This window comes from Periplaneta americana, chromosome 1 (genome assembly GCF_040183065.1).
Source record: "Periplaneta americana isolate PAMFEO1 chromosome 1, P.americana_PAMFEO1_priV1, whole genome shotgun sequence".
In the NCBI taxonomy this organism is placed as follows: Eukaryota; Metazoa; Arthropoda; class Insecta; order Blattodea; family Blattidae; genus Periplaneta; species Periplaneta americana.
This window is the reverse complement of record NC_091117.1, coordinates 156427564-156452687: the sequence shown is the minus strand read 5'-3', so window position 1 is coordinate 156452687 and position 25124 is coordinate 156427564. Positions and strand designations below refer to the sequence as shown.

The following is a 25124-nucleotide window of genomic DNA, read 5'->3' as shown; positions in this document are numbered from 1 at the left end:
GATTCATTTGCTTGGAAAGACTGCCATGAGGAACATTAATTAAAATATTAGTCTTCGGAAATTGAACTTTAGAATATCGCGAATGAAATCAATCACGATATTCAATTAATCGTTCAGGTTAAGATTTGGAAATATATTATAAAAATTGTAAGCAGCACTGAACCAGGTAGCCCAGGTTGCGAATCCAGGTCGGAGCAAGTTGCCTGGTTGAGGTTTCTTCCAGGGTTCTCCATTAATTCAATATGAGCAAATGCTGGGTGCTGGACCCCGGACTCATTCACCGGCATTATCACCTTCATTTCATTCAGACGCTAAATAACCTGAGATGTTGATACAGCGTCGTAAAATAACCCACTAAAAATTGAGAACAAAATCTTAACTATTTATACAGTCAATGCTGAAACTCACAGAATGTTGGGAACCAAGTTACGTAAACGTGGCTTTGACAAGGTACAATTTCATTGTGAATCTGCTGCAGTATTCATCGCTTTGAGGACTATGCTACGGGATCGACCACAGTCTATTTCCGCATTACATTGTAATTTTCCAGCAGCTATTTTGCCCATTATATGCATGAAAATGAATGCACGCCCAGCTATAAAAATATATTTCTAAACAGATGACTGTTGCCTACAGATGTTGCTGTAAGCATTGCTTGTAATATTATTCAATCAATTGCGGAAGCTTCCATTGCGAAGACCACGTTCCCACACCCCCAGAGAAGAAATGGGCGGTGTCACAGGTGCAGGGGTGTCGCAGTGATGATACGAGATTCAGATCTCACTTCTGGCAGTGGATTTGAGTTTAATTCTGAAAAAAATGTTGTATTGATAATAAGGTATTTAACGTACCTTTTGAAACATTAATTTTCTATCTACTTTTCTAGAAATTCTCTAAAATGTAGATTATTCAATTTATTAATTGGGATGTTGGCACTAAACATCATGGAAGGCTACACAAATCCATGCTAAACGCAGAGTTAATATCTTCATGATTTTAAGATTGTGATGGTACTTTTTTCTTTTGGATTACGTTCAAAAGACTTTCTGTGCCTTTTGGTATTGCAGTGCCTTTTAGTGCACTGTTTTTGTCATTTTTACGTTTGTTTTTCATAATTCATATGTAATTTGTCTATATTGACAGTGAAAATATTAGTTCAAATATCCTCAACAATGGCCTGGAATATTACACGCTTGAGCGTCTTACCTAAGCCATTTTACCTCTGCAATGAACCTATAATCAGCAACCAAGGCTGTAGTTATTTAAATAATACGACTAGTAAGAGCAGACTACTCACTATAATATAATTGCGTCCTAGTTTTGACTTTCTAGAGGAAGAGGGCAGAGGATGCGTAACTATTTTGTATACGAACGTACCTGTACCTGCGCTGTGACGTCACATATACTTCGAAACTGACAACTTCATTCCAGTTTATAGGTAGCTGAAATTCGATGTCTAGTAATGAAACTGAACGCCCGGCCGGCTCGCGCTGCTACAGCTTACCGGTGAATCGAGCAATGGATTGCGGGAAATTATTTCCCGACGTCCCCTACATAGTGCGGTAACTTTTTGCTGCCTCTCTCTGTATATGGATGGATCGGAGTGCAACCGAGTGTTACGGTATATTGTTATTGCAAACTTATAGGCCTAATATTACTAGGAATAATAACTCAATTTTTTTTGTGTAGACTAAGTCTCAAAAGCCTCTTAAGAGCTTCACCATTGTAAGCCCAGGCTGCAGTGCGTCCGGACCAGAAGAAAAAGCAGAGCATTTTGACACTGGAAACTAGGCCATACTACCTGCCCCAAATACCGAGAGATGCGAACCAAGTATTGATAAATAATTATCTTGTTACAGCTGAAGAGCGTGGGGCCGAAGCTGGTGCCGTTCTTCAAGACCGTGGCGATCTACTTCGTGTTGTTCATCCCGGTGGAGCGCCCGTCCCTGTTCGCCATGCTCATCAAGTGTCTGCCCATCGTCAGTCTCATCTTCTTCGTCCTGCTCCATGGCATGAGCCTCGGAGACGAGTAAGTCCACAGTTCGCATCCAGCCAGTAACATGAAACTCTTTCAGGCTCCGGAAACTCAGGTGGAACAAATTTAACATTAATGGATGCGCGTTCACTGTTATAGGTCGTTACTGTAAGTAGCTTTGCAACGCAGTTCGCGGGTATTGTGAGCTTAATTCGATCATTGAATTATGAGAGAAACGAAGAGTAGCCTACTTATATTTTACAATGCTCAATTATTTAGTTCTAATGAAATTCTAATACTCTGTTAGTACTGAGCACTTTCATTCTTTAAAACAGAAATTCCTAACAAGTCCCGCTTAGAGAAATCGAGAAATAAGTGCTAATTTAAAGTATAAATAATGGCTTTATAACATAACTTTTTGTACAACTTGATGTAAAAACTCTCCAAGTTTCGGAGAATGGTCAGTGCAACTCGATGTGTGCACCTCGAGCTACCCTGAAGACATCCAAAAGGTACTCAACCTTCTGCCAAGTGTTCTGTAACATTTGTGGGGTGATTAGCGCAGCTGCATTTATAATGCGTTGTCTCAGTTTTTCCAAAGTGTCAACTGTACCACGCTGGTACACAACATTCGTCATAAAGCCCCAGAAGAGGTCAATGGGCGTCAAGTCGGGTGACCTAGGTAGCCAGGCAAGGGTTCTCCTTGTTGCTGAAAAACCGACCCTGCGGGAGTTGATCAACAACAAAAGTTCTGCACATGTCCAGATACACATTCCCTTTGATTGTCGCCTCAATGACGGAATGTTCTTCTGAATGGCGCCAGGCTTGTTTCCACGATAAACGTTAGTGCGCATGCGCATGAACATGCAATTGTTTCGTGCATAAACCTGGACAGTTTATGCATCTTGCCAGATGTAAATCAAAACAATATCATCTGATTTTAAATTGTGAGCATTTATTTCTCGATCCCTCTAAGCGGAACCCGGTGTATTATGTTCTAATGGCCTGTTTGGGCCGCATTACATTTTTGTTTGGTTATTACTGAACTCCTTCCGACTTTTATTTCTTAGAGACTTTAATACTTCGATTGAGTTGCTGGCTTATAGGTTTACATTTGGTGAAATTAATACAGCAATTCCTTTTGCAAGTGATTAAAATGTCACATCGCTACGACTCAATTGCAGGAGCTTCTCCAGTAGAAGTAGAGTTAACCACGGGAGGAGGATGATGATAGAGGCTATGTGAGACTCTTCACTACCAATGAAATCTCAACCTCTGGCTTAATACATACTCGTAAGATCAAAGATTAATTATATGTGAGGCAGCCCTTGTGATTTCAGAACTGTGTTAAGACAGTCTATCTTAATAATACAAGATGCCTGCAAATTACACTTTTGTTTTATCTCGGTACATTATATTTCTTGTTTGAAACGATTCGAGCAAGATTGAAACTACTCGTGTAAAGAATTTTAGTTCTGTGTTCCTAGATACGTCGTTCCTAACGAATTAAGCTCCGTTTTACTATAGGCCTACGTTTTAATCATAATTACAGATGATTTGTAGGGGAGCACGAACGGGATTCTTTCTCAAGGTAGAAACATTACACAAAAGCCTAATACAGTGATGTCAACGAGAGCGCAAGCGTGCCTCATCGCCCTTATGCGCTGTTGACAACACGTACAGCACGCAGGTACGAATCACTGATGAACTCAAGGGTTGTACATCACACATTGAGGAAGAAATCGTTCAGTAAGTATTAGGCTGACTGGACTCCTGACTTTTTATGAGTGAAAGAGACGAAAATGTTCTTTGTCTGATATATGGAAAGCATTTAGTTACGAAGAGGAGCAATGTGAAACGCCTGAAATTATTAATTGATGTACTGTACATAATGATGTATTGTAATTTTTTTTGTTTTATTGACATTAAATAGTAATAAATATATGTTTAGCTGTACTGTAGAGGTTCTACCTCGCTGCATTGCATTTAAGTTTACGGAATAAAGTACAAAAAGTATGGATGCTGATAGCGTAGACTTGTTGTGAATACTGTCTAAAAAATTGTGTAGATATGTCGTCCACAGATTTTCAGTTTGACAGTGGTCCTTACCATTGTGATGTTCTTTGGTTAAGCAGAGGAAAAATTCTCTCCAGGTTCTTTGAATTGCGTGAACAGAGTCAAGTTGGAAGTTCGCTTTGCCTGGTAATATATCCATGGTACGAATATTTGCGGCGCAAATTATTTCTATATTTGGCAGTAAGCACGTATGTGAGAAATTTTCCTCACTTATGAACCTACAAAACCAAGATTATTAGAAGATAGTAAGCGTGCTATGCTACGTCATGCTGCAGGAAACATAATTTCGCCGAACATAAGAAGGTTGGTGTCGGGTAAAACAAGAAGAAACACTTCTGTATTAGACGAGAAGTCAGGAATTTAAATTTGTTTCCAGGAATTTGTTGTTCATATAATAAGTACGGTAAGTGTGTAACAGTTACATAGCATTTAATTTGGTAGGCCTCATTATCTAAAACGTCGAAGATAAAAATATACTATGATTATTATTTGTTGCAATTCTATTATTTCATTTTTCCGTATGCAAATTGTTCTGTAATTTCTTTCACTTTTGTATTGGTAAGTTTAAAACAGAAAAACAGTGTTTTTATATTAGTTGAATTATTAAATAATTATATAAAATTAATTATATTTTAGTTATTTGAAACTATATAAGTTAAGAAGAAGCTATGTTTATTACGAAGGCTATTCATAAAGTAACTTCCGTTTATTTTTTTACAAGCCTGTGAATGACGTTACAGAATTGGGTTACAATAGTTTGAAAGTATACACTCTAGTTTATTTTTCCACATAATTTTCAGTCACATTGAGACACTTGTCGTAGCGTTTGACGAGCTTTGAAATTCCGCAATCGTAGAATTCGACCTACTGCGATTGAAGCCAACCTACGACGCTAGTTTTCAAATCTTCGTCATCGTCAAAGCGCTTCGAGCAAAGCCACGTCTTCATTTGAATGAAGAGAATGTAATCGCTAGGCGCCAAATCTGGGATATAGGGAGGATGATCCAATACTTCGCAATTGAACTCTTGCAGTTTAGTCGCAGTACGATGCGCTGTATGCGGCCGGGCGTTGTCATGCAGGAAAATCACCCCAGAGCTCAACATGCCACGACGTTTCTTTTGAATGGCCCTTTTCAAGTTTGTTAGTGTGTTACAGTAAAGCTCAGCGTTAATTGTGGCATTCCTCTCCAAGAACTCCACTAGCAAAATTCCTTTTCTGTCCCAGAAGACAGTTGCTACGAGTTTCCCCGTGGAAAGTGTTTGACGACACTTTGTGGGCTTTTCGGGGAGTGAGTATGACCCCACTTTATTGATTGGACCTTTGTTTCTGCATTCACATACCGCACCCAAGTCTAATCTCCTGTCACAATCTGATCGAGAAAAGCATCACCTTCTCTTTCGTAACGCTCAAGAAAGGGCATTGCTGCTCTCATCCGCTGAGCTTTTTGTTCGTCAGAAAGGAGTTTAGGCACCCATCTGACAAAGTTTCCGGAAGCCCAAATCTTGGGTAATCACTTTGTGCAGAAGAGTACGACTAATCTGTGGAAAATCCTCACTAAGCTCCGACATGCTCTAACCCTTTCGTCAACCAAACGAATCAGATCTGCATTCACGATATTCGGTCGACTACTTCTCTCTTCATCATGGACATTGGTTCGCCCATCTTTGAACATACGGCACCATTGTCTTACACCACCTTCTCTCATTACTTCCGGCCCATAAACTTCACAAAGTTTGCGATGGATTTCACTAGCTTTACAGTTTTTGGCCACAAGAAATCTTATTACAGAACGTACCCCACACCTGGCGGGACTTGCGATTGCAGCACACATGTTGACACCACGTGGCTCAGAGAGGAACAAAGATACGACCTTGACTCTACCGCTGCTCGACGCGTACTGCTTTAAGTACACTCCACCGCAAGAGCGACGCCACTGTCTCTGTTGTTACGCACGCTATATTAAAACGGAAGTTACTTTATGAATAGCCCTCGTATTTATTGTAGCTTACTATTTTATCATTCTTCGCATTTATTAGAGATTTACACTCTACAAATACATGTTCTGATTTTTTGTTGTCTTGTATGAATGTAACACGTTATCTATTATTTAAAAACAGTTTAATTAATCTTGCAGTGACAGACCAATAGACTTCACTTTGCTCACCCCTTCTTATTCTCTGCTGCTGCCTGCAGAATAGATTCATTGCAACCAGTCAGCGCTTGATCGCACGCAAAACCGTCTACGTGCTCTTGACCTTGACATCGCTGGCCTAATATGTACTATAAGTGACAGAGTGAGAGCTGCAATATATATATATATATATATATATATATATATATATATATATATATATATATATATATATTAAGTTTTCAGTTGCTATTCAACGTTCAACGTTAATTGGCGTTAATTGCATTGTATACATTGTGAATCGTGAAAATCTTTGTTCCCGTCCCGCTAACAGGAATGGTTTAGATTTAAAATGTGAAATTTCATATTTTGCCTGTCTAATTACATTACTCAACAAATTTGAACTTTTTTTTTTCCATAATATTAATAAAAATAGGCTTGTCTTAACTAATTTGCATGCGCTGAACACGAAAATGACAATGAAAAGTTCGTAACACGTCACGTTTTTGTGTTATAGATACTTACTTGATACATTGAAAAATCAGGATTTTGACCTGTTAAAAATACTTTATTCTTATTTTTTTGTGTGAAAATTTACAAGGGCAGCTTAGATATGATAAAACTGATACATCAATAACTGACCAGCTATTAAGGCTTATAAAAACCACTCTTCGTGCAATAAAATAGAGAAAGATAAAAAATACCTCCATTTGTTTCTCTTATGAGAACTGGAATTCTCCCTTTTTAAAAACTAGCAATAATCGCCCATCGTCGCTGGATCCCATCTTCCTTGATACCGTTGCTCCATTGTAGCAATGTCTTGGTGAAATCGCTCTCCCTGCTCATCACTTACAGTCCCCAAGTTCTCAGGAAAGAAGTCCAAATGTGAATGTAAGAAGTGGATCTTCAGTGACATACTGCAGGCAATTTTTTTTGTAGTTTTTTAGTAACGTCTCTATTAATTGGCGATAATTTTCTGCTTTGTGATTTCCTAAAAACCCTTTGGCGACAGATTCAAAAGATATCCATGCTGGTAATTCGTTGGGGTTCAGTCTTTTCTAAAAAATCCTGTCCTTTAAACGTTTTCTAATTTGTGGACCGACAAATATGCCTCCTTTTAATTTAGCATCACTGATTTAAGGAACAGAGTCTTTAAGTACTGAAAGGCTCCTCCATCTTATGTAGAGCTATCACAAAATTTTTCATTAGCCCTAGTTTTACATGCAGTGGAGGAAGAAGTACTTTTTCACGTTGCACTAGCGGAGGATATTTATTATTATGCTCACCAAGAATATAACCTTGTCTGATAGGCCAGTTCTTCACAACATAATGTTGTGCTGTTGCTCAACTGTCCCACAAACATTAAAAAAAACAACATAACTTAGTAAGCTCTCCTTGTAATCCAAGCAACAAAGTTATTACTTTCAAATCCCCACAAATTTCCCAGCAATGTTCATTACAATTTACTGCATTCAATATTAGTGACATTTTTTCATAAGTTTTTTCATAGTATTTGAATGAGCCACTGCTGGAAGGTTTTGTATTACCATTGTGCAATAAAACTGCTTTTAAGCTTAGTTTTGATGAATCGATGAACAGTCTCTAATTCATCCATAAGCCCGTTCACATTTTTGCAGGCACAAATAGAATTTTTCATTACAAAATAACAAGTCACCTTATCTTTTCGTTTTCTGAACACTGAAATCTTGGTATCTTTTGCTAATAAGTCCCATTCTTGTAATCCAGAACCTAATAGTTCAGCGCGTTGCTTGGAAAGGCTTAAATCCCTAACTAGGTCATTAAGTTCTGCCTATCGTGTCAGATGTGGTGTTCTATGATGTTCGGGAATGTGGGTGGGGTCAGCGGAAGTTGAAGGGTAGTCTGAGGATTCTGATAGTTCGTGTTCTTCTGGAATTACATAATGTTACCCACTGGATGATGGGATAGGGACAGGAAGTTCAGGAGAATGTGGCACGGGTCTTATGGCAGGTGGAAGATTAGGATACACGATTTTATCTTTAGATTTTCTTGAAAATACCCGTGATTTGGTAATGCAGAAGTAACAATCTTCCAGATGACTGATAGACTATCGCCAAATCATTGGAACAGCAAAAGACATGTTATTTTTCTCCCGCAACCACTCTGTTAACTTCACGTAACATGTTATACAACACACATGTGGTGCCCAATTTTTGTCTTGTTCACCCACTTTACAGCCAAAATACAAGTAATATGCCTTTTTTACATTGTCTGTAATTGATCGACGTTGTGGTTTCAAAGTTAATTCCCCACAAACATAACAGAAACTATTTCGAAAAATTTTACATGAACGACGATGCGATTCATTTAACACTATTACAGAATAACTAGTACCGCTCACAACACTTCCACAATCAGAACTAATCGCTAAATTGTTCATTTCTTGTCTAATAATATAACAGTGATCGTATGTATTTCCTCCTTTCCGTTAGTCAGTTATAGCCAGATGTGACCTACCCGCCGTGCAGCTGCATAATAAGGGTAATAAAACACTAAACCATCGCTAAGGACGACTCATTCAACCCACAAATGTAAAAGTATGTTTCAAATGGTACCTTAAAAGAACGGAAATGATTGTGTAATTGTGTAAAAGTTCTACGTTAAAAGAAAAGAACCTCTTTCAAAGTGGGTAGGTTTTAACACATTTTTATACGACTCGCTAACTAAAAAATGTAAGTTTCTAAGAAAATGTGACTTGTAGGCACTCTTTCAATGCCATATTCGTAATCAGCACATACAAATTACATAAATATAGTTATTCTTGTCCATGTTATGAAAGCCTTGTTGAGTAGTGTTATCAGTAGAGGTAGGAACAATGGAAGAACATGTATACAAAATTTTGTTTTGAAAGTGTTTTAGTTTATGAGAAAAAGGGACACTTGTGTGTCGAATTTTTTCCTTATATTTTTCATATTAAATATGCCTTTAAAATTCAACTGTATAGGCTATATTAGAAACTTAAACATTTGCTTACGTGATGTTTATACTCTAATGATCATATGTAAAGAATGTTATGAAAATTCGTGCAGGAAGAGAAGATATGATTGCTGGTTATAGTTCACACTGCCCGATCCCCTTAATGTCACGCAGTCGATCTCGTCAGTGATAATTAATTATTATTATGCTACTACATTTCGCTGTTGACTGACAGGTCTGAACGCTCATTGCATCATTCTTTGCTCCACTTTTCTTCAAGGAGAATGTAATCACAGCTACACGTTTTTCTGATATCTGTATTAAAGTGACAGAATGTAGGCCTATTGGTTCGCAGTATTCATTGGTGGCATGTGTGCGAAACTCCTCCACTAGGCTATCCTTCATTATGTTCCAACTTAAGCCATTACTCATTCTATTATAAACAAACACTGTTGCTTTTAAGAGCTCATTTTTATGTGTCAATTATTCAAGACATGGATTTTAGAATTTTAAGGGAAATTTCGTCAGTGAATTTTATGGGGATTATCAGTAATAATTAAAACCATATTTAAAAAAAAATTAAACTGCCCTCTATTCCGTAATGTACAGTAGTGGCAAAAAAAAAATCCGGACCGACGGAATAATCAAAGTCCCCGAAATGAGCCGCTGTGCATGCCACGCCCGCATTCACAAGATAACGAGTAATCTATTGAAATTGTTGTAGTTTCGACTGCTGACGTAACCCATTTCGAAATATATTAGAATAAGCTGGTAAAATTCATGTTCTGGGAATAATAAGTTAATTAAGTAGTAAAATATTGCTGCAATCGAAAAGTATTGGGAATAAATTTGAATAAGGAACAAAAAAAAATTTCCTTCCCAGGCAGGATTCGAACCACGAAAGTCTTAGTTACCAGTCTATCGTGCTGTCACTGTGAACAAGACTCTAAAATCAGCTACAAGGTTTTTTTTGCCACTACTGTATATTATTTCGATCAGATTGTGAATTACTCGTGTATTTAAGTAGCAGTTATAGACTTTTGAAATTTTATACAAGCTAAACAGAAAAATAAATACAGCCTTCATTAATTAAAATTGAATCATTTTTTAACCATAAAAGTGAATACAGAAATGGATGGAAAAATCATGCGTCTCGATTAAACTATTTCAGAATTATCAAATACGAATGCAATTGCAGAGTTCATTCTGGCATATAGGAAGCGGGGAGCTATAGCTCTCGTGCTAGAATACGTAGTACCACACTGGCAGTCCTCTACCCCTAGAAAAGATCTAGTACCCAATTTCACAATATGTTGAGTGTACAGCGGAGACATTTCTGAAATTATGATAAAATAAAAGAAATTTCTTTGAGCTTTAATCTGAGCTCTCCACCCTTTAGCCTGCCGCTCTACCGACTGAGCTACCTACGCTGCAAGCGGACGTTAGGAAGACGCAATAAGAGAAAGAATAAGATCGTTCCAGACCACAACGATCCAGTAAATACCATGAAGAAAAATAATAAAGCATTCAAAAATCTCAAAATCACGAAATAAATTGCTGAAATCACACTGTGAAATTATACAGAGTGAATCAAAAGGTAAGGTCAGTCGTTAAGGAGGAGGTACACCATTGGCCTGCAAAATTTTAGTGAAATTCATTTTTTTATATCTCAGCTACTATAAAAACTAAGTGACAAATATTTCCATGCTCAATATACATATATTACACTTCATAAAACACTATTTAGAATATTGGAGGATTGAATTTGGAACACAACTATCAACAAGGTTAACTATCACAAGAATCCGAGACAAGTTTGAAGTCGACGGAACGGTGCAAGATGTGTTGAAAGGGCGGTGCAGAAGAAAGAGAAGTTCCACAGATAACGAGAGTGTTGATGCAGTCATGCAGGCTTTTGCACAATGAGTCAATGAGACATTGTTCTCGTGAGATTGGTATCACCAAATCCAGTGTTCATCGAATTTTGTGAGCTCAAAAATGGATACATTCCGAGACTTGTCCACGCACTAAATGATTAAGACCCAATGATGGATAGGACGAAGAGGAAGTGTTGCGGAGTTCCCGCCTCGATCTCCGGATTTAACCCCTCCAGGGGCCCGTTTCACAATCCTTACAAATTACAAATTAACAATTTACAAATAACAAGTAAAAGATTACAAATGCTTGTAAATTGTGTTTCACAATGCTATTTTATTAGTTTGTAAGGTCTGGCGAACTTTACAAAATCAGCTAAAGAAATTTACAAATACGCATTATTGGTTACACACGATCGCCAACGACAGTTTACAAAAATCGCTAAGGAGCAGAGATAAAGTCGCTGTATTTTTACTACTATCGGTACATATGTTTATATTTTGTACTAAAATAGATTATTCTAAGCTTGCTGATTCATATTTCACCAACAGAAAATATAAAGTATTGTTAAGAAAAATTAAAAGTATTTAGATTTTTATATATTGGCGACAATGGAGTTTCATGTGATGTGATTGGTCGAGTATACCAATACGTCTAGTCGTCTATTACTTGAATGATCAAAGTTAGCACAAAATTCAGTCAAATAAGTAAATAACAGATTTGGTCCACGTACAAATATGCAATTGATAAAATAATTACGATGTCTAACCACAAAGTCAGGTTAATTGTTTATGTTGATCCATCAGTATTTATTAATGTTGCATCCATAACCTCACAAACATTAGCGATCCCATCAGCAGCATAAAAATTCTGTGCTATAGTAAATAACATTTTGGTGATCAAAAACCTGCCCCGAATTTAACTCTTTTAACAATATCAACTACCGTGTGGGCACTTTTGCACACTGATATCTTAGAAATTCCGTGCTTATCTGCTAACCCACGGAACTGACAGCTAGTATGCATCCAATGCAAAACAATACAGTTCTCGCTTTGAGGTTAGGGGCTAGGGCATCACTTTTCTCTTTTGGATGTTGGATATGATGTCCCATATCTTGTAGGAGAGATTCCAGCGAAACGGGACTCGAAACGACTTCAGAATACCGCGTAAGTAGTCTCGCTATTGAATTATTTATTTTTGGTGCAGGGAACTTCTTTATTAAGTGCGAGTATTTATTAAATACAGTCTTCGTATATAAATACTTACGCGGTATTCTTAAGTATAGCGCGGGACTCATTCGAAACCTTTCATTAAATTTATACAATGATACGAACGTGTTATTAATTCTTGCCCGGAGAATTTTACGTATACGTCTTCGTTCGATTAGGCCTAAATTCAATATCTTCGTCTGAGTCATTAGAACTCCTTAATAACATCAAAACTGCTTTAGATTAATTCTTAATATTATCCAGTTACTCAAAAATTAATTTAATAAGTATTTCTTTATTGCATTTATTCATAATTTGTTGCAATATAAAACTTTACACATCTCAGAGGTATTGCAGAAAATGTGCTAATTTTACAAGTAAAATTTACACGTTTGTAAAATTACTCTTCATTGTGAAACAGAATACTTGTAAAGTGAGCAAAATTTAATTTGTAAAGATTTGATTTCCTTTGTAAAGTTTAACATTACAAACAAAGATTGTGAAACAGAAATTTACAATTTACAAGCAAAGTTTACAATTTACAAAGATTGTAAACATTGTGAAACAGGCCCCAGATTTCTACCTATGGGGAGTTTAAAGGACACCGTGTACGCCACAAAACCACAAACGCTGGAGGAACTGAGATTTCAGATTGAACATGCCTGTAATGATATTCCATTAGCAACAATCCAGTTGGTGTGTTGCTTTGTTGTCCATCGTTACTGGGAGTGTACTGTGGCGGAAGGGGGCCATTTTCAACATGTACGGGCTTAAGGAATAAAAAACCGCAAAAATCGTATTTGTCTCATCTCGTTGCTGAGAAATAGCGTTTCAAAATGTGTATACATCAATTTAGGACACTCTGTATAATAAAATCTACAATTAATTAAATATCTGCACGATTCTTTCACAGCGTAGGGTCTTTTACCTATTCTTTCAGGAAATATTTTTTTATTAATTAAAAAATCAAACATTTTAGAAAATGTAATATTGAAGGCAAAGATTAAGAAAGAAAATATTTTTGAAGAAACAGGTCAAATATCCTAGACTATGTTGTTGATGCAGGTCTTTAAAATAATCCAAATAAAAGAATCATGCAGATATTTAATTAATTGTATATTTTATAATTTAAATGCTTTACTGTTGTAAAAAATTATGCAAATTTGATATTTTTACAGGTTATTATTATTAGTCGTTTTAATATTCTGAATAGTGTATTATGAAGTTTAATGTAGGGCTATGTATATTAAGCATGAAATGTTTCCTTCGTTTAACTTCAGATATAATAAAAAAAATGAATTTCACTAAATTTTTGCAGGCCAATGGTGCATCTCTCCCCTTGAGTGACTGAGAATCTGATTTTCTGCAAAATACGTTAATTTTTTTTTCTTTCGAATTTCTCCCCGTTTTCGAGTTACACGATGATAAACTTCCCTATGAATGTCATACTCTATGGACCCGTTTATTTCATTTTGCTAAATAATCATAGTAAGTACTTGAATAAGCATGTACTACTCTGGTGTATCATTAAAGTATTGTAACGGAGCAAATGTTGAAAATTCTCACGTACACACAAGTCTAATATCGCATTGCAAGTTCTGTACTCCCTGCTGTCTTATCTGCGCTGCAGCTATGTGAATCTCCATTTGATATCTCAGAACTGTAGACACGTTTCTTTATGGAATCCCACAGATATAACTCCAGTTGTCAAGTCTGGAGACCGCGCCAGCCAACAAATTGGAACATCCCTAATCACAAGTTAGAGAAACTTGTTATAGGCTGTAAGAACACAGTACATTTTATCACAATAGAACGTACTTGACGAAATAAAACGAGAAATGAGTTCAAAGACTATGACAAAAGAACGTTTATCATCATGCAACTCAAAAACTGGGACGAATTCAGAAAAATTGTATTAACATCTTTTTGCAGAAAATTAGACTTTCCATAACGATTGACCTTACCTTCTGATACACCCTGTATACATAATAAATTTATTTTTTCTCGTAGATACACATTTTCTCGTCGCATCCTCACAGGCCTGCTGTTCTCCTGTCTCGGCGATGCATTGCTGGTATGGCCACATTACTTCATGCACGGAATGGCGGCGTTCGGAGTGGCACAGGTTATGTATACGGCAGCTTTCGGCTTCAAGCCGCTCAACGCGACGCTGGGCGCAGTCCTCTACCTGCTCTGTGCGTCAGGTAAGCACATCACCACCACTACTTATTATTATCTTCATCATTGTCATCAATAATTTCATGGACTATAGGACTTCAGAGTCCATTCTTAAAAACTCAAAATGCTCTTGTACTCTCCATCGCCAAAGGTCAAATCTTGCATCCGGCTTAAATTGATAGTATATGTTTTATGTGCTGTCTATTACTCGACCGAGGCGAGTGAAGCCGCTGGCATAATGTGAACTATAGCGATGCGGTATTACGAACGCAGGACCAGTAGCGCCACGGCTCCGGGTTGCAGGACTCCACTGGCCTTGGTCGAGTAATACGCTTCATCAACTGCTCTATTACATGGCATCATTAGGATTGCTGGTATAGCAATATAATATTTTGGAGAGTCGAGTCCCAGAATTTACCATGAACTTACCCAATATTCGCCTTACAATTGTGGTAACCCAACCAGATAATTACCCCAAGCGGGCTACAAACCCAAGCCAAAACGCAACCTTTGAGCACGAGTACCGTTAATTAAACCATAGGTCACGCCATTGGCTACTATATTAAATTTACTATTTTCTCAACCGGATTCATCAACAATAAACATGACATCACAGTCTACTATATACAGTCACGAAGCTTGAGTTTTGAGGGTGCTAGAAACAATAGACTGTGACGGTTCTATTTTGCATTGCCTGTAATGAGGCGATATTAGCGATCCTAGTGGTGAGCAACTATCTAATGTTTGCATATTTACTACGTATTGAGCTTCGCGACTGTTTATACTAGACTGTGATGACATCTTGTCAAATGTTTGACAAATATCAAGGAGATCCTTCCATATCACTAAAGTTCTTATCTCTGACATTCGTAAAATTGTTGGTCGTAAGTAGGCTACTCATATTTTAAGATGGGATTTGTGTCCATCAAATGGGTTGATTATTTTCAATCAGCACTGCAGTATTACGCAGATGATCACCTTGGTTTTAAAGAGCATTATCCTCACCATTGTCGAATTTCATAAATCAGAAAAGCAGATGCGTTAAGAATAAGAGCAGAATAAATTAAATACATGAGAAAAACAGCAGGTTACCCTTAGATGGATCATATTTGTAAAAATTATGAGGAGGTTGTAGAAGAACCGAAAATAATTCTAGTATGAAAAGAAATAGAAAATTATAAAACAAGATTGTTTCGAGATGTAAAGAGAATGACAGGAAACTACAGTATTCAGAATTTTAAAAAGCTATATTTCAAAATAAAAATAAGAGAGGGGGGGGCCTATGAAACGACTTTGGAAGAGTAAGAACTAGAGATGAACGAAACTAATTGCCGCTCTCGCTCGCTGTATTGATTGCATTTGACTTTCGAGTCTCGTCTCGTCATTCTCGTGCGCTTCGAGTCTTGCTCATCATTCTCGAAATAGCATTTGATTGACGTGGAAAGATTTCGTAACTTTGAATAACATACATAATTGAAATAAATAACATTAGAGACGTTTAATTGATACAAAAATACAAAAGAAAACAATATCACAGTTAACAAAATATTCTGGTTCTACTATCAGATATTACCTATGGTTATATAAATAAAATAAAATCTGAACTAAATTTGAATTTCTAGGAAACATAAAACATAGCGTTAAATAAAACGTTTTGTTTTACTTGAGTTTGTATACTTGTTCTCAAACGAAAAAGAATTTCCTAGCCTTTTAATAAGGGCCTAGTAATTATATAAAGGTTGGGGAACGGATTACTACACTGAAAGGTAGAGATGATGTTTCAAATAGGCTATTTGATTGTTTATACATATATAACAGTTTCCAAAACAAATAAAAGTTCAGTTTGGTATAAACAACTGACGATTCAAGGCTGCTTGACGTTCGAGAGTTGATTACTCCCGAAGTCCCGATGTTTTGGAACGTTTGCTTGCAAGTAGTCAACGACAGGCAATACTGTCGTGCGGGTTTTCGGCTTTGCGGGCGCTGTTAATCTTGCATTCTCGCTCGTTGTTCATCTCTAGTAAGAACAGAACAGGTCAAGAAGTAATCTGACCCCATCAAAATTGTATGATTTATCATTATTGTGATAATGGTGATAATTTTGATTATGATCATTTTTATGCTGAGATGCTGTATCTCAAGCGCGCAGGAAATATGATCAAGTACCGTTTACCAGAAATAAATAGAGACTATTATTTGCTGAATTGTGACAATTTACAATACTAAGTTATTTTTCGAAACAAGAATCGAACCATACTGCCTATTCCTACTCATCAATTCTCTTAAAGTTTAAGATTTTGCGAAACAGATTTTATTTCACTATTCTGAGAGATTAGAAACCAATAAAAAAGTCTCTAAAATTCTGGCAAGTATTGAAGCAACAGATATGGATACAAATAAAAAACCTTTTTACATCAATGAAATATTGTCTTCAAACTGTAAAATTCTACATAAAAAACATGAAATTGCTTCAGAATTCAATTACTATTTTTCCAATATTGATTATAAGTGTCATAACATTGCTTCTAGTATTACAAATAATGAGTATCATTCAAAGCACATCAATAATAATAATAATAATAATAATAATAATAATAATAATAATAATAGGCCTAATGGTAATTATAATAATGACGATGACAATAATTGTAATAACCAGGCTTCGCATTTTTGTCACACTGAATTTATCGAGAAATATAGCCTGGTACGGAGGGAGTTCAAATGTCTGGCGCTCACTGCATAAGTGGCGGTACAGTAGGCCTGCGTTAAAGAAAATATGATTTATTTAACGACGGTCGCAACTGCAGAGGTTAGCCTATATTAGCGTCTCGGAATTTTGTCCCGCAGGAGTTCTTTTATATGCCAGTAAATCTACTGACATGAGCCTGTCGCATTTACACACACTTAAATACCATCGACCTGGGCCGGGATCGAACCCGCAACCTCGGACACAGAAGGCCAATGCTATACCGACGAGTGAAAAGTTAACAAACTTCCAGACAGACGGACAGACATACAAACAAAAAATTACAACAATTTCAAAAACTCGATTTTTGGTCTTAGTAGGCCTAGGCTATAGTTAATTATGCATGTTAACACCAATTATTCTTGCAAAATCGAAAATTACAGAAAAATTTCGGTTACAGATTTATTTAGGGCGGCCGGGTAGCTCAGTTGGTAGAGCAGCTGGCTACGGACTGAAAGGTCCGGGGTTCGATCCCCGGTGGTGACAGGATTTTTTCTCGTTGCCAAACTTTCAGAACGGCCCCAAGGTTTACTCAGCCTTCTATAAAATTGAGTACCGGGTCTTTCCCGGGGGTAAAAGGCGGTCAGAGCGTGTTGCCGACCACACCACCTCATTCTAGTGCCGAGGTCATGGAAAGCATGGGATCTACCTCCATGCCCCCCAAGTGCCTTCATGGCATGTTACGGGGTTACCTTTACCTTTTTACCTTTACAGATTTATTTATAGTATAGATTTATGGTGTAAATCACTGTAGTACCGATAGAGATAGCTGAACCCATTGTATACCCAGTAGTAATATGGTTTTTAGACTTTACTCAGAGGAATGTAGGAAGAGACGCCATACATCAGAAATGTTTTTCCAACCTGAGTTGTAAACACAATTTACGTCACTACAATAAAGAAGTTCACTTTTTTTTTTTAGCAAAATATGATGCTTGTTTCAACAGACAGATACTTTAGATGATGCCATCCTTATAGTAGAAAGGATTATACTAGTTCAGCTTGGCTTTTTTCTGAGATTTGAGATTTAAATCTCCTGCGAGATCGTCTAACTCTGATGGTGAAATTAAATGGAGCTTTTCGAAACCTAGAAACTCAGAATAAGAGTCTGAAGTAAAGAAAGTTTCAACCCCACGGGAGTATTAAATATTTCCTTATCTCAAGTCTATTTTTCAGGAATCAGAAGAGAATCATGCTTAACGTGCCTTTGGGTGAAGATAAATCTGGATAAACTATGCACTATTGAAGGTTTGTTTTTGAAAGAAACGCCAGAAACCCGCGTTAAACAGAAATAATAGTCTGAGAAATGGCCTCTCAGAACATCGGAACCTCTCAAATACCGAGAACATGGGATGCCCACTTTTCTCCCCCATCATTCACTTCACATCTAAATAGAATTCTTCATCGAACGATTTTTGGCTAAACTAGCGCTGAGTTAGTTCCTCGTACTTCGTTTATACTGTATACCTTCAAGTGTTAGAGCTCTCTCCTCAGTCATATCAACATAACTCTGGTGACATGACGAAAGTTTCACACTATGACTTGAATATACTAATTCGTGACAGGTTAGGTTAGGTTAGTTTAGACTTTTGTTTGCCTTGCATATACGCTGGGCAAAGGCTGGTATTTTTTTGTTTGTTTTGGTTTTGTGATGTTGTCAGTACTGGTCTGTAATAGATAGTGTAATGACGGATTTTCACTTCCGAAATAACCAGAACTAACCGTGCTCTAGTTTCACCCGATTTTTTTTTTTTTTTTAGACTTCGTAGAAATTCACCACATACACAACAAAATAAGTTCGGAGAATTTATACAATTATGCGACATCATGGCTATGAATTTTATTAAGTGTGACGTCATGAATCCTGAACGTAATGTCGAATTCAATAACAAATGCGGACACAAATCTCGCAACACAGCGTAATGTTCTGAACTATGCTAAGGTAAATACAAGACCCCCCTGACGTTTCCAAATATTTGGAGTAACAGAACAATGTCGACATTTCTCAAACAATATACACCGAAAAAATATCACAAAATATGTCAAAGCTGAAAAAATGCACTAGCTGTCTAAGTTCACGCACCACACGCTCCCTGATGGAGCGGTTACAAAAATAAAATAAAATAAAATAAAATAAAAAAGAGGAACTCTAGTTTATTGGTTGATAGGCTTCGAAAAAAGTATTTCAGCATTCAGCACACATGGAAACAAACATCACATTGCATTGAGCTGGAAAATATGTTCATGTTGTACAATGTTATGCATACTACATTAGCGTCGAATGGAGTGACTATTGAAAGAATGATTCTATTCTACAATTAGTCTTGCTTCCAGATGTAGTAAATAAACTTAAGCAGCAGATGAAATGCATGAAACACAAATTTTCCTCTTACTTAGTCATTCCATCATGTAATTTGATTGGAGGACAATCTGTCTGAAAACCCATGCTGATACTAAATATTTAAACTACTGAAAGATAAAATTCAACATGAAGAAATACTGTATGATTTTTAATTAAACACATTATTCTTCTTTCACTTTTATGTAATGTCTTAAGGTAGTTATTTTAGCATTATCCATACGAAAATCGGCCATTAAGTCTTCAGTAAATTAGTCTGATAATTGTTTAACATAATCTGTGCATATATTTCTATTTATTGCAAACAAATATAATGAAATTAATTAAGGAAACGCTCAGTTTTAATAAGCTACGCAGTTAGGATCTTCAGAATTAGACTGCTCCTGCTTCGACAAATTTTTTAAGACTTTTAGAACGGAATAAGTTAAACTTTATAACTAGATAACGAGACTTTAATTCTAATTTAAATAAACTAACAAGTGCATTACTTTATTTTACCTTCTGCCAGTAATATATCGAACAGTTTTGAAGTCCCAAACGCTGAGCACACGAACTTCCATCTAACTCCCGCAGATCACTAACTGCACGCATCAGCACCAGTTCGAACTCGAAACAGCTGTTCCCTTCAAGACAGTTGCGATTCCAATGGTCATTTGCTTCGTGTCTCCCCCAATCACAACACATCGTATAAGTTTAATATGTATACCCATTTAACTTCACTTTAAACTCGTATTCAATTTACAAACATTAAAATAAAAATTAATTATTTACGCAACAAACATTTATTTGTTAATTAATCTACACCTTTATTTAAGAAAAATTGTATCATCAAAGCCACTCTTAAGAATTCATTAAGACTAAGGGTAAAGTATATCCAAGTTTGTGTGTATGAGCGTATTCCGAATCTCAACGCTGAGCAATCTGATGGCATCACGGTTTCCGAATTTCAACGATGTCGTCACTGATGCTCCACCGGTGTCGCACCGATTCCATCAGCTTGCAGAGGTGGTGATAGTATCCATCAGCCGTCATCAGTGAAAAAAAAAAAAATGTTATGTTTTATTTAACGACGCTTGCAACTGCAGAGATTATATCAGCATCGCCGGATGTGCCGGAATTTTGTCCCGCAGGATTTCTTTTACATGCCAGTAAATCTACTGACATGAGCCTGTCACATTTAAGCACACTTAAATGCCATCGACCTAGCCCGGGATCGAACCCGCAACCTTGGGCATAGAAGGCCAGCGCTATACCAACTCGCCAACCAGGTCGACGTCATCAGTGAATCTAATTGGTTCTTGTATATGGCGGGAATTAGCAGACGAATAACATCGTGCACTGTTGTGTCATGGCGGTGTGTTCTGCTGTACCGGTATTGTTTGTAATGAGCACAACGTAAAAACAATATGTTAATGGCTTATGAGCGAACATGTCAACGGATCAGTTATTACTGCTGGTTCAAGAAATGAATTGTTTATGCTCTCTTTTCTTTGAACGAGATGACAGTACGGAAATTTCGCAAAATCTTGCTAGAGTAGCACAGACAACAACTTGTACAGCCGCCATGCTAGCCATTGAACCTTCCAGCAGTTTTGTCCCTATTTTGCTGCAGCGTGACGTCAACGCAAAAGACCACTTGTGCTAGGTTAAACGACCCACCTAAAAGAGCTGTATAATCCACTTGGACCACTCTTCGCTGATCTTCCACTCAGACGACCCGGTTCGATTTACGCCCAGGTCACGATGTGGAATTTGCAACGGAAATATCAGATGTTGCAGAGAGTTTTTCTCGGGACAATCTCATTTATTTCTTTTATTCCATCAACACTCTCCACCTCGCCCCCCAATTTCATCTATCATCTGTAATGGTTATAAATAGGCTGTGGTGGGGGTAGTACGGGTTGCCAATGTTGATATAGGAAGGGCTTGAGGTCAAGGATCCAGGTCTTGGAGCTTATCATGTATTCGTCCGAGGACTGGACCTATTTCTGTCAGGGCTAAGGCAGGATGACCCACCTGTCAGCATCGGGTTCATGAATAGCACTGCCAGACTTGGGCAATCATTGCAAATATAGTGCGCACAATGAGCCAACGTAAACATTGTGCAAGGGTCCGGCTCTCGAAAAGCCAACCAGCCAGACCATTTATTTTGTTAGACCCATTAGACTGAAATTGCCAACATGTTCATATATATGAGCATTATGAGCACAATGATACCAAACTTCAGCATAGGTTCCCCCCGCAGTAATTACTACTCTTTCTTCGACGATATTACTTATTTTGACGTTACATGTGGTATAGCTTGTGAAATCCTGTAAAGTCTTAGAAAAAAGTTTTGTCGCACAGATACTTTAGAAGTCCTAGAAAGAAGGCAGTGCGCATGATCAGACATATGTACAACGAAACAAAACTAATTTTATTACCTCAACTAGTCCTCTTCTTGTGATCCAGGTCACACTTTCTCTGATCATGCGCATCTGTGCGATAATGCTTTTTTTCTAAGACTGTACATACTGTATTTATACGAGGTTTTATTTTCTATTTTAACAAAGAGCAACGCTTACCAAAATATAACTTGTCAGTATACACTCCGAATATTTTATTACATTTAGAATTGATCAGAATTTCATTGAACCACCGGCGCAGCTCTGTCGGCTAAGGCGCTTCCCTGCCGATCCGCAGTTGCGCTCGGGCGCGGATTCGATTCGCGCTTGGGCTGATTATCTACTTGGGTTTTTTCCGAGGTTTTCCCCAATCGTAAGGCAAATGTCAGGTAATCTATGGTGAATCCGCAGCCTCATCTCGCCAAATCTCATATCACTATCACCAATTCCCATACTATTCAAAAAGTATTTATACGGAGGTTTTATTTTCTATTTTAACAAAGAGCAACGCTTGCCAAAAAATAACTTGGCAGTATATACTCAGAATATTTTATTACATTTAGAAGTGATCAGAATTTGGTTGAACCACGGCGTAGCTCTGCGGCTAAAGGCTGGTTCACAATAAACCGGGAACGGAAACGACAACGAGAACGAGAACGGAAATATTGTTAAAATAAATGTATTCAAATGTGAGCATTCACAATTAACTATTGTGAACGCTCACATTTAAATACATTCATTTTAACATTATTTCCGTTCTCGTTTACGTTCCCGGTTTATTGTGAACCAGCCTTAAGGCGCTTGCCTGCAGATGCAGAGTTGCGCTCGGGCGCGGGTTCTATTCCCGCTTGGGCCGATTATCTGGTTGGATTTTTTCCGAGGTTTTTCACAATCGTAAGGAAAATGTCAGATAATCTATGGCGAATCGTCGGCCTCATCTCGCCAAATCTCATTTCACTATCACCAATTCCATCGACGCTAAATAACCTCGTAGTTGATACATAAATAAAATAAATTTGGTTGAATAATCATGTTCTTGTAGGGAAATACTACTAATATTACCGGTACTTAAAAAATACAGTTTCGCTAGTTTAGTCTGACGTACGGTAAACAACACATAAAGACTGAAATATAAGTGTAATTAAATGACGTCATAAATTTTCCATAGCCTTGAGATTCTTAGTTGTGACACTAATTTTATTTGTTGGCTGTTCTCTTTCACGTTGTGCTATAGAGGTTTAACTTAGATGAACACACTGGAGTCAACACAACGCCGAGCCTCATAATACAAGACAGAATATTGCACTGACAACGGAAAAGAACATTCATGCTCAGATCGAATTCGTCCCATGACCGGGCTTTCACGCAACCTTAAAACTGCACCTGTAAGATGCTTAATTAATCCTGTTAAAATACAAAGTAACACTGATATTCTGAAGTACAGAGTCCAACGCACATGACGCCGCAGGACGAACAAAAACTTAGCCTTCCACAGTAAGCGCCGAATTTCAAGGGCGTTTGATGGCCGTTGCATACTTGCAGTTCATCTCAGTCTGTTATGGGCTACTGAAGAGATTACTCATTCGTGTGTAGTGTAGTGCAAGCCACTGTATTTTTTCTAATTTGAGAACACTGAAGGGATTACTCATTCGTGCGTAGTGCAGTGGAAGCTAGTGTGTGTGTTTTTTAAATCGCTTGAGAATGGTGCATAGTATATTGCAGCGATTGTTTGTTATAAATTATGAAAAAGTAGAAGAATATATTCGGCAAGTCATTTTGAACATTTCGCAAGAAGAGATTAGTCGGATATTTCATAAAAATCTTCGGAGAAAGTCAAAAATGCATTGAAGCAAAAGAGGACACTATGAACATCTCTTGTAACACAAGTAAGATGCATTTGTATTCAGTTTTTAGTTGTTTGTAAGCATTTTTTTTCGCTAAACATGTTTTAGAAACTGCCGATTTTGCGGTAGACCTAACTGTGCAAGACGTAAAACAGAAAATGCGCTCATCTTGCGATGTAAGAGAAGCGTTATATTATACCTACGGTCAGTGCTGTCATGGTAATTTTTTTCTTGGCCATACGCCCCACTCCTTTGTTTTTTCCCTTGAAATATATTTTACTCTCCTCTCTCTATCTCTCCGACTATCATTTAATGATTTTTTAATATTAAAGAAGTAAAGAAATTGTTTTGCTTTACATTTGAATTGTACAGGGACATCATTCAATTTTTACTAACATTTCTAATATTAACCTGCCTATACCTTTGGCTTAAAGGTTGTGAACCGGAAACACCGTTTGATACCCCCTTCCACTGGAGTTCGATGATACTGGCGTAAGATACAAACAAATCACTTTACTAGGTATAGGAGGGATGAAAAGTAGTTCATCCATTTACGTAAAGTAGGAAATATCGCGATTTTGAGTTTGATAATTTTCATTAGGCTTTTCTTTAATCAAAATACAGTAAAATATTAACAATAAGTGTTTTTACTCTCGAACTGAGCTGTCCGTTCGGACGTATTCATTATGCAGCGCATATTATACTATCTATAGCACATTAGTGTACAATGTAGAGAATGAAGTTAAATTGAAAAATAATCATAATATGGATATTTAAACACAATTTTGAAAATGATGGCCGTTCACTTCTGTACAGGTTTCAGTTCTTTTTTTGCATATTATCGCACTATAGACTATTGTACCTAATTCCAATTAGCCTACCAGTTTCGTCTTTCGTACTACTAACTCATGTTGAAATAATTCTGTACCTACTCTACAAAAGAGTACCTTACGTACTGTAAATTCCATCTTCACTTCTGCCCGATCTGAAAAGATAAAATTATACAGACATGCTATTTATTGTCCGTTCAAGTGGTTTTGTCGAGGGTCGTAGAAAGGAGGGAAATCAAGTGGCAGTTAATTACTTAACGAGGCCTTTTTATTTCAGTTATTTTAAACAGTTGTATAATATTACGTAGACGTCCAATTCCTAACAGAAATTAATGTTTTCAGAAAAGAGCTAAGACAGCCCAGTCAGAAAGGGAAGGCAGAAGTGGGTGGGGGGAAACCGGGATGCGACATAGGAAAACGGATGACAGTATCTGTGCGAGAATATGATTTAATATTGAAAGCGAACATATTTCTGGAACGTACTGTACTCACTAACTCAGTACTGTTTGTGTTTACTAAGACCGTAAGGCGACTTTGACTGTATAGGCCTACGCTTGGTTCT

The 25124-nt window shown here is 37.2% G+C and overlaps 1 protein-coding gene across 2 annotated transcripts in view; it reads left to right on the top strand.

Moving 5' to 3' along the window:
- The window catches only part of LOC138702883 (lysoplasmalogenase TMEM86A), a 212970-nt gene that overhangs the window by 164798 nt on the left and 23048 nt on the right, over positions 1-25124 (top strand). For both annotated transcript variants that reach the window (XM_069830268.1, XM_069830260.1), the window contains exons 2-3: positions 1860-2029; positions 14232-14425. In XM_069830268.1, the coding sequence (XP_069686369.1) occupies positions 1860-2029; positions 14232-14425 (364 nt within the window). The remainder of the gene's footprint in view (positions 1-1859; positions 2030-14231; positions 14426-25124) is intronic.